The sequence below is a fragment of the Erpetoichthys calabaricus genome, chromosome 5, assembly GCF_900747795.2.
Source record: "Erpetoichthys calabaricus chromosome 5, fErpCal1.3, whole genome shotgun sequence".
Lineage (NCBI taxonomy): Eukaryota > Metazoa > Chordata > Cladistia > Polypteriformes > Polypteridae > Erpetoichthys > Erpetoichthys calabaricus.
The window spans coordinates 143,766,945-143,781,761 of NC_041398.2; the positions used below are offsets into that span (position 1 = coordinate 143,766,945).

The window sequence follows — 14,817 nt, forward strand, 5'->3', positions numbered from 1 at the left end:
TGCCATCTTGCCTTTATTTACATTTCGCAACTCATGCACACGCAAGGATTAGATGCCGAGTCAATGAGTCTAACATTCCTCCAAGCACAGAGGGAATGCCTGTAATGTAACAGTGAGTTTTGTCGTCCTCTACCCCTGGATGTCGACTTTTGTCAGGTAATACACATCACGGTCTGTGATGCAATATTCGCTCCATAAGACGCACAGACATTTCCACCCTTCTTTTGGGGGGAAAAAAGTGCGTCTTATTGTGCGAAAAATACGGTACTTGGTTATTTGCACAATGGACAGATATAATTGATGTTGGTTTTTTAAGTTAAATTCCTGAAGATAATTTTTATTTTCGAGTAATGTATCAGTTTTCATTGGCCACATAAGAAGTACAATATTTTGTGTAAGGATAATTAGTTTCTATATGTTTTAATTCTTGAAAGTTGCTTAACATGAAACAGGGTTCTATTGATGTATTTTTAGAGTTCTGAACATCAACTAAACAGCTAATTAAAAATAACTGGTATACAGGACTGCGGCCAACTAATGTGTAATAAAAGTAATTAAATGTTCCATCAAGGTATTGTAGCTTCAAATAACAAACAATTTAACCCTTTTACGTTTAATTTGTAGCTCTTTTTGGAGATTGCCAAATGTGCCCAAAGATTACAAACAATTAGAAAAGGACGACTCAGGAGACACCATGGGTAATGTATGTGTCACATTTGAATTCATCCTTGATGTTTGTTTTTTAAAATGAACAGTTTTGATATGTATAACATACTTGTTAACTATCCATGGTCTTTGGTCTGTGTACAAACAAAATGCAGTCATTTATATTGATATTTACAATAGAGATTTCAATTTAATATGACTTAGACTCATTTGAAAACACCAAAGCCATCAGATTTTGTACCTGAAGTAATTTTAGACTTGACATTGAAATATTATATGAAAACACACAGTGCAATTTGCAAAATTGATATTCCAAAAAAAGAAAATAATCTTATATGTTTAAGTAAGATCTCTACTTTTGTGTTGTGGGGGATAAAATAGAAAATCATTTCCACAGTCTTGGCTTGAATGACTTTCAAAGCTATATTAATCACCCTGATCTTGCTCTACAACCTTAATAAATGCATTTTTTTGTAAATCTTATACTAAACTTGATAAGTACACTAAAGGTAAATGGAAATGTAGAATTCTGAAATGTTACCTTTTGTTTCAAGGATGAAATCAAGACAGAACATGTCAGACTTTTTAATCATTTTATCTATTTCATGATCTGTACCTATCTGTGCCTACAATAATATCCTGTAGGCCTGTTCTTAAATCTTTGTAATCAATGTCCTCTTAGCATCATTTGACCAAAATCCTAGTCGGATCCTGCAAGAATAGATAATTATATTTAGGACTAATTGGCATCACTTCAGCTAATATATATTAAAGACAGATTACCATGCTACCTGATATACAGTAGAATGTGATTAGTGACATTTGACCTATACAGCCCTGCTATAAAAGGCGTGTATACATAGCCAACCAAGGAATGTATTGGGGGTTAGAGAGAGAGATTTTGTGGGCAATAGTTTTTCACATATAGATTGCCACAGTGACACTTTGTTACTGATGTCAATATAAAATCAGGATGTTATTTTAATGCTAATTAAATGCATTATTATTGTGCAAAACTCACAATAATTGTTTTCCATTCTCTCTAAAATTCCAGTTAACTACTTGTTGGCACGTGGAGCAGAAAATTCTCCCAGCTTTTAGTTGGCAGTCAACAAAATTTTTTTTTCAGGAAATTATTAAACATAAAGTTCAGACTCCATTTGCAGTTATAATCCTGTCCCTGCTAGTTTTTAGATAATTTAGGATGCATTCCCTATGACATCCAATCTAAAGTGTTCACATCTATAGGTCACTACTTTTAAGAGCTGTGTTTATACATCTGTGTTTTATTTTTTTAACCACCCCAAAATGCCACCTTCAAATAGGGATTACCTCTGAATTACTTTTAAGATGTTTCAATAGATTTTTAGTAGAATTTAACTTTGAGCATTGACTAAATTCCTTTGTAGCAATCTCCAAAATGTTTTTCAGCCTTTCACTGTATGCAAAGGATCATTGTGCTGCCTGATTATGAGTGATTGCTCCTTATTTGAGTATTCTGCAAACTGTTGCATATTGTCCTTGAAGTATTCTCTGTATTACCCTCCATAAATTATTTCAACTATTCTGAAATGATTCATCATTCTGCGCAAATATATACAGTATATTTATCATCAATGCTGCTATAGAAAATCCAGTTTCTTTAGATGGCATAAACTTTGTTAACAAAGTTTTCTTCTCCATATCACCCACTAGTCACCTTACATTAACATATTTATTTTACAAATTAGACTGTAACTGGATTGTTGGCCTTCTGTATAAAAAAGGGTTAAAGTCATTGCCAAGCCACTTGTTGCTTTGAAAATACAAGGGCGATCCCAATGTGAAATGTAGCAGCAGAAGTGATAAAGCTAGAGTTTGAGTTGGTTATGAATGACAATTCCATACAGGTAACAGAGAGCTTGATAAATAAATATCATACAAACAAGCACATAAATATCTTATTTCAGGTTAACAAGATTAAAAACAATAAAGAGCAAGTTAGTTTCAACCAATACACATGAGCCATATGTGTTTTAAAGGGAAGAGTACTTGTTGCTTTGAGAGGAAATTGTTAATGACACTATTTATTTATGATGGCTGATAGATAGAACTTTATTTGCCCCCAGGGGGAATTTGTTTTTTCATAGATGATTTTTAAATAAATAGCAGGATAAATAAATATATATTTAATTAAAGTAAATCTAAAGCCCATCACTTTCTGGGAATTCAGTAATGTCCTGCTCTGTGCAAAGTTAACATTTTAAAGAACATTTATTTTTATTTTCTTAGCATAAGGATGAGTACTTTTCAATTATTCCGTTTCACCTCAGTAATGCAGTTAGTTTCTTAATAAAGTACAATTTGACACCCTAATTGTAGGTGTAATGTGTATAGATATAGATATATATATATATCCATCCATCCATTATCCAACCCGCTGAATCCAAACACAGGATCACGGGGGTCACCTGGAGCCAATCCCAGCCAACACAAGGCAGGATCCAATCCTGGGCAGGGTGCCAACCCACCGCAGGACACACACAAATACACCCACACACCAAGCACACACTAGGGCCAATTTAGAATCGCCAGTCCACCTAACCTGCATGTCTTTGGACTGTGGGAGGAAACCAGAGCACCTGGAGGAAACCCTCGCAGACACGGGGAGAACATGCAGACTCCACGCAGGGAGGACCCAGGAAGCGAACCCGGGTGGTTACCTACCAGGTAACGCTTGTGGTTGGTCTGCATGTAATTACCCCGATCTACATGCTGTCAAATAAATGAACCACACATCATGGCGCAACGTAAAGAGGCTTCGCCACTGACGCTGACGTCCGAGGTTCGATCCCCGAGAGGGGGTGCAGTGAATGTGTACGCCTGATGAGCCCAGAATTAGGGCGAAACACGTGTCGCGTATTCTTTGCATTATTTGACAGTAAACTATGCAGTATAGATATCTATATATATCAATATTGTGACCTCTCCAAATGGCAAAATATCGCAAAAATGTAATTAGTTCCTCGATAAAGCCATGAAATACAGCTGTGAAAAAAAAGAACCATAATCAGACTTTTGCAAATATTAAACATTTATATGCTAAGAATGATATGTTACAATTACTAACCAGAACAGTTTATTCCTTATCACGTGCATGTTTTTAATGTTAGTGAACTAGCAGTTATATAGATATAGGTGTCCTTGATTGAAACTCTAACTTTAATTTGAGGTCTGGGTAAATAAATGTTGTCTATACCAGGGTGACATTGATGATACAGGAAATAGTGTAGTCTTGAGCAGGGGTTTTCAAACTCAGTCCTGGGGACCCACTATGGCTGCAGGTTTTTGTTCCAGTCAGATTCATAATCAGTGACAAGAACTAAAACACTGATCTCAATTCATTAACTATTTTTTTTCCTCTTCTCTTATTCTACATTCAGAAAAGCACAGCAGCATGGTTTTTACATTTATAAGACATTTAGAAATATTTCTATGTTTGCTATAGATTTATATGCTTAACTGTGTTTTTGTTGATTTCATTATATTTTGCCCTTTCTCTGTGCAGTTTGCTCCCTTTGTTGTATCTTAATAATGACAATTAAAAATGAGCAGAGCAGACACCCAGGCAAAGAACACTGAATTGTGAAAAGCTATAACCCTCTAATTAGTAAATAATTAAGTAAATAAACATTTTGAACACTTAGGAAAAGTAGAAGGAAAATCAAGACGAAAATATTGTTAAAAAGAAAAAGAATACATTATTCCTATATAACTGCATAGTATATTTCCATCCATTTTCCAACCCACTGAATCCGAACACAGGGTCACGGGGGTCTGCTGGAGCCAATCCCAGCCAACACAGGGCACAAGGCAGGAACCAATCCTGGGCAGGGTGCCAACCCACCGCAGGACACACACAAACACACCCACACACCAAGCACACACTAGGGCCAATGTAGAATCGCCAATCCACCTAACCTGCATGTCTTTGGACTGTGGGAGGAAACTGGAGCGCCCGGAGGAAACCCACGCAGACACGGGGAGAACATGCAAACTCCACGCAGGGAGGACCCGGGAATCGAACCCAGGTCTCCTAACTGCGAGGCAGCAGCGCTACCCACTGCGCCACCGTGCCGCCCATAGTATATTTTAATAATTACATTTTTTTAACCAAACTTAGTTATTTAATTTCTATATTGTTCCCAAAACACAGAATCTGGGAAACAGCAGTTCACTTAATTAGCCCAGGAGTTCAATTAAAAACAGAAGCTGGTTGGAGCAAAAACCAGCAGCCACAGTGGGTCCCCAGGACTGAGTTTGAAAACCCCTGGTCTAGAGAGCATTCTTGAAATATACACTGCAAAGAAATAGCAGGTGTTGTGGTATAGACTGTTAACAACTGAGCAGGCCACGTTTTTGCCAGGCTAACATTAAAGAAAAGAATCTACCCATCCATTTTTTTATCTCTTTAACCAGTCGTGTGAAGATGATGCTTTTCTTAGCAGCAGTGGATTCATGATGGGCACCAGTCTACTGCAGTACACACTAACACCCACAATCAAAACCACTCACTCCAGGAACATTACTCTGGAGTTGTGAGGCAGCAGCAGCCCTAACTATTGTGCCACTTTGTGTCTCTGATCACAAAACAGTAATTTTGCTTTACAAAACTAGTGTACCATGTGTAAAGATTTTGAGAAAGGGAGATTGAAAACCCTTAGCACATTGTTGTGCAAAACTGTTTTAAAAGCATACTCACTGAAAAGATTGCTGAGTCAAACCTTGCATAACATTGTAAGGACTGGTATCTGTATGTTTCGAAACAGCTGAAAAATGTTAGTTGTTATATGTTTTATTAAATAAAGTATAACATAGCCTTGGTTTTCACTTTTGCCTCATTGGATGATGTGAAAATAAGTTATGATTGTCTTTTAACTGTATTATCACAAAAGACTATTATTAATTAGTACAGAGTGTTGGGGGTATTAAGGGGAAATTTGACATTTTACTTCTGGTACCTATGGCATAGCAATGCATTGTGCAGATTGTGCAAAGCAGAAGGGGCTACAAGCTTGGGGGGGGGACCTACTCGGTGCTGTGTAGATTTTTTAAATTTATCTATAATAACTTAAATCACATGCACAGTTCATTGCATTAATAATTCACAGTTTCAGTGGCATGTTTGCACCATCACCAGGCAAGTCCATTCCAATCCATGATGATATTACGTATTTGGCAGGCCTGCAGTTTTCACAAATTTAGACATCGGTAGTTTGGAGGCTGGGAGCCTAATTGGAGATACAACACGGCTTTGTCCGCCTTACAGAGAAGTGCACATTCCCAAATTTGGCAATGTTTTCCGTGCTATAGCAGATGTGAACAGAGCAAGTTTTGAAGGATGACACATGAATAATGTAAATATATATTATTAGAGTAAATAATTATTACTTTTGTACTTTGATTTGATGTCATCACTTTTCGAAGTTTGAACTCGTAAACGGTAAATCATAGTGATTCTGTTGTTAAGTTGTGGTCCCCATTAGTTGGCAAATGCCAAATATTTGAACAAATTGTCGTTTTTTTTTTATATATTCTCAACATACAACGCCATGTCAGCCAGTAGCAGCGGATCTTGCAAACATCATAAGAGTGGTGCTGCTAAATGTAAGGCACACCTGCAACAGGAATTGAAAAACGCTAAGCTTACCAAGATTTCTACCTTTCTCAAAACTGAGCAAGGGCTAGTGGTAAAAAGTGAGAATGCTGATGCTGGGGAATAGTCGCAAAAGCCACAAGCAGGTTACTGTTTGCAGACAGTGCATTGAGTGAAATGGTTGCAACTACTGAGTCTGGAAGTAACGATACAGTGGCTTCAGATCAGGTGCTATCTGCAGAAACCGTTCAAACTGGAGAAACTACTGAAGACAAACAAGCAATATACTGTATATGTCAAAGCAATTTCCTACTGACAAGGCAAATTTCTTGGAACCATTGACACCTGACGATAAACAATTTGTGATTTCAGTAGGTCCCTGTCAGCCATCTGAACCATTTTCATGTCAAAGTCACGTCAAAAAGGCCAGTGCTTCTCTTACTCATATTACACTAAAGTCAACCAAGCAGGGGTCATCAAAAAAAAACTCATCAAAGTACCTCAGAAGCACCATGTCGCAAGACAGACTTAGTGGCTTGGCTGTACTCTCAATTGAAAACGAGCGTGCAAGAGAACTTGACGTGTCAAACATTGTTGAGACTTTTGAGCAGTAGGCATGAACAGTAGGCATGCCAGCTTGTATTTTAAGGTGATAGTGATTTTATAAGTAATATGATTTGTGACTTGTGTGTGAGTCAGTTCCATTTTTGTAAGCTTTAACAGTTTAACATATCTGTAATCTTTTTTTATTGTGTGGCTTACTGTGCATTAGTGTCACTACTGTGATGATTTGTGAGTGCGACCACTTTATGATGTCCATTTTCTCAGAACTTGTGCAAAACAGGTCGATTGTGTAGTAGTATCCTGTCAGCCGGTGTTGTTGTTTTAATTTGTTAACAAAATTAAATTTCTTAATTTTATAGCACTGAACAGTTTCCACCTTCTACCTTATGTTACATTTTAATCATCTTCCTTCACAAAGTTTTCTTGGAAAAATAAATAGGTCCAAATTTTGCATATATTTATATACTTCTACTACCCACACCTCCCACGTTCCATTCCTACAATTTATTTTATTTTTGCTAACTTACAGCAGCTGTAATAAAGTGATTAAAAACGTTAATACAAATTCCATTTAGAGAGCTGATTTGTTTGTCATCAGCATGTGATGTGATAGTGACAGGTCTCGGATGTCACTGCCCAGCCCCCGCTAGGATCTAGTTGCGAATAAATTACTAACAGTTATCCTAGACAGAAGGGGCCCACCTCAGGGCGCTGCACAGGGGCCTTCAGCAAGTTAGCTATGCCACTGTCTGGTACCAAAAATCCCAAAATGCTGGTACCATACTGTTTTAAAATTTGGGTTTTTCTGGACTTTTCCAAAACTGGTATACCATATGACCCTACTCAAACTTAGAAATTTAAGCAAGCATAGGGTCCTATATTTATATAGTTTTCGCATATTCAAGTCATATCAAAAAAGCAGAGAAAGAGAGACAGTCACCTGTATTTATGCATTTTTTTACAAGTTTACAGAGAAGTCCAGAGCACTTCAAATGAAGCGAATAAGACTGAACAGAGGAGTCACAGTATTTTTCTACATGATTCGGATTCTTTTTTAATATTTTATTAATTTATTTATTTTTACAATGGTGAAATTTGAATTGAGGCAGTTAGCTGAACTCTTGGTTTGCAAACTTCTGCTTCACAGTTCAAATGGGATTTCAGGATGCCTAAATGTCAATAATCAAAGCTATAAGTCAGGAATCAAAACAAAAACTAGAAACATTTTATGCCGAAATCTTTCAGGAAAGCCCTTGTACTCATGCACAACACACCTTTGAAATAGCAAAGTAGCAGAATTTTTACTATATTCCATGCTAACATTATCAAAGGGGCAATATGGATTTAAGTACTATATAAGGTCATTGTCCCTGTGGAATTTGGAAGTTCTTATCTAAATGGGTTTCATCCAATATCACTTGCTTTTAGGCTAATTTGGCCCTGTTTGAGAGTTGCTATGTCCATAAATGTATCGGTGTAGTTTATTAAATGCTGCCAGTATAGGCTGTGGCTCCTACCTCCAAGACTTGGATTCAGCAGGTTTGAGAATGAGAACATTGTAATACCCTGTACCTTCTGTAAAATCCAATTGTTTTCAGTTTTTATTACTTATCTGGTTTAATATTCTTACTTTTGTGCAAATTGGTTTGACCAATTTGAAGGCAGACAGCACTGTCTTAAAAACAGGCATGATTCTGCCATGGAAATAACTGCATAGGCTCAGGAACACTTCCAGAAATCATTGTCTGTGAACACAGTTTACTGTGACATCCACAACTGCAGATTAAAGCTCTATCATACAAAAAAGAAGCCATATGTAAACATGATCCAGAAACGCCACCATCTTCTCTGAACCAAAGTACATTTAAAATGGGACCGAGGCAAACTGCAAAACTATTCTGTGGTCAGATGAATCGAAATTTGAAATTATTTTTGGAAAACCTGGACACCACATTCTACAGACTAAACAGGAGAGGGACGATCTGCTTGTTATCAGCGCTCAGTTCAAAATCCTACATCTGTGATTTATGGGAGTGCAATAGTGCCCACGTAATTGGCAGCTTGCAAATCTGGAAAGGCATCATCAATGCTGAAAGGTATATACAGGTTTTAGAGCAACATATGCTCCTATCCAGACATCTTTTTCAGGGAAGGCCTTGCATATTTCTCCAAGACAACGCTAAACTGCATAATGCATCTATTGCAACAGCATGGCTTCGTAGTACAAGAGTCTGGGTGCTGAACTGGCCTGCGTGCAGTCCAGCCCTTTCACCAGTTGAAAACATTTGGCACATCATGAAACGAAAAATACGACCAAGAAGACCCAAGGACTATTAAGCAGCTAGAATCCTATATCAGAAAAGAGAGGACAACATTTCTCTCCCAAAACTCCAGAAACTGGTTATCTCAGTTCCCAGACATTTATGGACTGTTGTTAAAAGATAAGTGGATGCTACACAGTGGTAAAAATGGCCCTGTCCCACTTTTTTTGAGACACGTTGCTGCCATCAAATTCAAAATGACCTTATTCTTTTCTTAAAATGGTACATTTTCTCAGTTTTAACATTTCATATGTTTTTTATGTTGTGAGAAAAGTATGGGTTTATGAGATTTGCAAGTCATGGCATTCTGTTTTTATTTACATTTTACATAGCATCCAAACCTTTTTGAAATTGGGGTTGTGTGTGTGTGTGTATGTATGTACAGTAATCCCTCCTCCATCGCGGGGGTTGCGTTCCAGAGCCACCCGCAAAATAAGAAAATCCGCGAAGTAGAAACCATGTGTTTATATGGTTATTTTTATATTGTCATGCTTGGGTCACAGATTTGCGCAGAAACACAGGAGGTTGTAGAGAGACAGGAACGTTATTCAAACACTGCAAACAAACATTTGTCTCTTTTTCAAAAGTTTAAACTGTGCTCCATGACAAGACAGAGATGACAGTTCTGTCTCACAATTAAAAGAATACAAACATATCTTCCTCTTCAAAGGAAACAGAGAGTAAAGCAAACAAATCAATAGGGCTGTTTGTTTTTAAGTATGCGAAGCACCGCCAGTACAAAGCTGTTGAAGGCGGCAGCTCACACCCCCTCCGTCAGGAGCAGAGAGAGAGAGAAACAAAGTCAAAAATCAATACGTGCCCTTTGAGCTTTTAAGTATGCGAAGCACCGTGCAGCATACTTAAAAGCTGCACACAGAAGGTAGCAACGTGAAGATAATCTCTCAGCATTTTTAGACGAGCGTCTGTATCGTCTAGTTGTGCGAACAGCCCCCCTGCTCACACCCCCTACGTCAGGATCACAGATAGTCAGCGCAAGAGAGAGAGAAAGAAAAGTAATAATAATATATATATATATATATATACACATACACACACACACACACACACACCCCCAATTTCAAAAATATATAAATATATATATACAGTGATCCCTTGCTATATCGCGCTTCGCCTTTCGCGGCTTCACTCTATCGCGGATTTTATATGTAAGCATATTTAAATATATATCGCAGATTTTTTGCTGGTTCGCGGATTTCTGAGGACAATGGGTCTTTTAATTTCTGGTACATGCTTCCTCAGTTGGTTTGCCCAGTTGATTTCATACAAGGGACGCTATTGGCAGATGGCTGAGAAGCTACCCAACTTACTTTTCTTTCTCTCTCTCTTGCGCTGACTATCTGTGATCCTGACGTAGGGGGTGTGAGCAGGGGGGCTGTTCGCACAACTAGACGATACAGACGCTCGTCTAAAAATGCTGAGAGATTATCTTCACGTTGCTACCTTCTGTGTGCAGCTTTTAAGTATGCTGCACGGTGCTTCGCATACTTAAAAGCTCAAAGGGCACGTATTGATTTTTGACTTTGTTTCTCTCTCTCTCTGCTCCTGACGGAGGGGGTGTGAGCTGCCGCCTTCAACAGCTTTGTACTGGCGGTGCTTCGCATACTTAAAAACAAACAGCCCTATTGATGTGTTTGCTTTACTCTCTGTTTCCTTTGAAGAGGAAGATATGTTTGCATTCTTTTAATTGTGAGACAGAACTGTCATCTCTGTCTTGTCATGGAGCACAGTTTAAACTTTTGAAAAAGAGACAAATGTTTGTTTGCAGTGTTTGAATAACATTCCTGTCTCTCTACAACCTCCTGTGTTTCGGCGCAAATCTGTGACCCAAGCATGACAATATAAAAATAACCATATAAACATATGGTTTCTACTTCGAGGATTTGCTTATTTCGCGGGTGGCTCTGGAACGCAACCCCCGCGATGGAGGAGGGATTACTTTGTATGTATGTATGTATGTATGTATGTATGTGTATATATATATATATATATATATATATATATATATATATATATATATATATGTATATATATATATATATATATATATAGTGGAATATGGCCGGCCATTCATCCTGGCCAATACCCCCAAGCTGCCAGGTGGAGCCCTGCCTGCAACATAGAGGTGCCCCGAGTTCCAGCAGGGCATCATGGACAGTGGAGTTTTTCATCACAGCCCTGCTGGATACCATGGGAACTTCCAGGGGATGCTGCAGGAAGGCCCAGAGACTTTTTCACCTATAACCCGGAAGTGCGTATTAGTCACGGCGACAGAACGAATGACTCACTTCCGGGTTGAAGAAAAGGACTTTTAATCTGACCCGGAAGTGATGAGGACTTATGGATTGTTGGGATGGAAACTCTTCCGGGTCAAGGACTATAAAAGGACTATGGGAAATCCCAGACGCTGAGCTGGGTGGAAGGGTGGCAACGCGTCTGGGAGAGGAGGATTGGATTACAGTAATCCCTCGCTATATCGCGCTTCGCCTTTTGCGGCTTCACTCCATCGCGGATTTTATATGTAAGCATATTTAAATATATATCGCGGATTTTTCGCTGCTTCGCGGGCTTCTGCAGACAATGGGTCTTTTAATTTCTGGTACATGCTTCCTCAGTTGGTTTGCCCAGTTGATTTCATACAAGGGACGCTATTGGCAGATGGCTGAGAAGCTAGATTGCTTACTTTTCTCTTTCTCTTGCGCTGACTTTCTCTGACCCTGACGTATGGGGATTGAGCAGGGGGGCTGTTCGCACACCTAGACGATACGGACGCTCGTCTAAAAATGCTGAAAGATTGTCTTCACGTTGCTATCTTTTGTGCAGCTGCTTCCGACATGCTGCTCGGTGCTTCGCATACGGCACGTATTGATTTTTGCTTGAGAAACAAACTCTGTCTCTCTCTCTCTCTCTCTCTCTCTCTCTCTCTCTTTCTTTGTCTGCTCCTGACGGAGGGGGTGTGAGCTGCCGCCTTCAACAGCTTTGTGCCGCGGTGCTTCACATACTTAAAAGCCAAACATTTATTTGTTTGCTTTTCTCTATCTCTGTGACATGATCTGCTCCTGACACACTCCTTTGAAGAGGAAGATATGTTTGCATTCTTTTAATTGTGAGACGGAACTGTGATCTCTGTCTTGTCATGGAGCACAGTTTAAACTTTTGAAAAAGAGACAAATGTTTGTTTGCAGTGTTTGAATAACGTTCCTGTCTCTCTACAACCTCCTGTGTTTCTGCGCAAATCTGTGACCCAAGCATGACAATATAAAAATAACCATATAAACATATGGTTTCTACTTCGCGGATTTTATTATTTCGCGGGTGGCTCTGGAACGCAACCCCCGCGATGGAGGAGGGATTACTGTATTGTATTTATTATTGGTGATTATTTATGAGTATTGTGGAGAGAAGGGTGCTTGGTGCAAATTATTATTATAAAATAAATAATAATTGGATTTTTATCTGGTGTCTGACGTCTGATCGGAGAGTTCAAGGGGACGACAGTGCCTCTATCTTTCACAATATATACAGTAATCCCTCCTCCATCGCGGGGGTTGCGTTCCAGAACCCCCTGCGAAAGGTGAAAATCCGTGAAGTAGAAACCATATCTTTATATGGTTATTTTTATATTGTCATGCTTGGGTCACAGATTTGCACAGAAACACAGGAAGTTGTAGAGAGACATGAACGTTATTCAAACACTGCAAAGAAACATTTGTCTCTTTTTCAAAAGTTTAAACTGTGCTCCATGACAAGACAGAGATGACAGTTCCGTCTAACAATTAAAAGAATGCAAACATATCTTCCTCTTCAAAGGAGTGCGCTTCAGGAGCACAGATTGTCAGAAAGAGAGAGAAAACAAATCAATAGGGCTGTTTGGCTTTTAAGTATGCGAAGCACCCGTGGCACAAAGCTGTTGAAGGCGGCAGCTCACACCCCTTCCGTCAGGAGCAGAGAAAGAGAGAGAGACAGATAAAAACAAACAATCAAAGATCAATACGTGCCCTTCGAGCTTTTAAGTATGCGAAGCACCGTGCAGCATGTCGCTTCATGAAGCAGCTGCACAGAAGGGAGCAACGTGAAGATAATCTTTCAGCATTTTTAGACGTGCATCCATATCGTCTATGTGTGCGAACAGCCCCCCTGCTTACACCCCCTACGTCAGGATCAGAGAATGTCAGAGCAAGAGAGAGAGAGAGAAAAGTAAGTTGGGTAGCTTCTCAGCCATCTGCCAATAGCGTCCCTTGTATGAAATCAACTGGGCAAACCAACTGAGGAAGCATGTACCAGAAATTAAAAGACCCATTGTCCGCAGAAATCCGCGAACCAGCAAAAAATCCGCGATATATATTTAAATATGCTTACATATAAAATCTGCGATAGAGTGAAGCCGCGAAGAGCGATATAGCGAGGGATTACTGTATCTATATCTAATATATACATACATACAGCGTGCACTTTATTATACTTTATAAATTTGATATAACCCTCACTTTGTTTTTTATATTGTGCCATCGTATAGAAGTTGATTGGAGTGTCCTCTTTTACTGACCTAATTAATGTCTCCTCTTAGTTCCCAGCAGTACATTTAATAGAAATGCTAGCCAGAGAAGCAGGCAGCTAATTCATTTTAATATTATAGTGTTCAGAATATTAATATTACACAATCGGATATATGTACCCTAAGCAAAAGCAAATCAAGATGTGATGACCCACGCAATACGTCCTGATAGTGCTAAGTGTTTAGTCTCTTAGGCAGCACTGTTCTTGTGTTGTTGGTTGACATCTTATGCTGTTATGTGCTGCATGTCAGTGCATTACATTCAGAAAATAAACATATATCAGTTAGACTAACAATGAAATTAAAAAAAAATTAAATATTGCTGCTTTAGACTAGCATCCTATCCTGAATTGCTTCCTGCCTTGTACACATCACTGCTTAGACAAGTTTATGTGCTCTTTGCAAACCTGAAATTGACTTAAACAGCTTCACTAAATGGATTGAGGAATAAACTAACACAAAATGAAAAGTTATTCAAAGATTAATGTTGAGATAAATTTTCAGATCTTCATATTTCATAATAAATCACACTTTAATGAATATCTGTGGCATGTTATTATTTATTCTTCATTCTTCTATGATCCTTTGCTTGGTCTTTCCATAATGCTGGATTTCATCCATCCATCCATTATCCAACCCGCTATATCCTAACTACAGGGTCACAGAGGGTCTGCTGGAGCCAATCCCAGTCAACACAGGGTGCAAGGCAAGAAACAAACCCCAGGCAGGGCACCAGCCCACTGCAGGGTGCACACACGCACACACTAAGGATAATTTAGAATCGCCAATGCACCTAACCTACATGTCTTTGGACTGTGGGAGGAAACCCACACAGACACGGGGAGAACATGCAAACTCCGCGCAGGGAGGACCCGGGAAGCGAACCCGGGTCTCCTAACTGCGAGGCAGCATCGCTATGCACTGCGCCACCATGCCGCCCGCTGGATTTAATATATAAATAAAAAAGCTTTTAAAAAAAGGAAAAGAAGAAAGCCTACATCACTGAGATAGCACAGATTGTTACAAGTGTTTTATAGTGTTCCTTTGGTTTGAACACA

General features: G+C 38.9%; 1 protein-coding gene across 2 annotated transcripts in view; it reads left to right on the top strand.

The window, feature by feature from the left end:
* The window catches only part of cenpu (centromere protein U), a 133,051-nt gene that overhangs the window by 55,973 nt on the left and 62,261 nt on the right, over positions 1-14,817 (top strand). For both annotated transcript variants that reach the window (XM_028802113.2, XM_051928442.1), the window contains exon 5: positions 625-703. In XM_028802113.2, the coding sequence (XP_028657946.1) occupies positions 625-703 (79 nt within the window). The remainder of the gene's footprint in view (positions 1-624; positions 704-14,817) is intronic.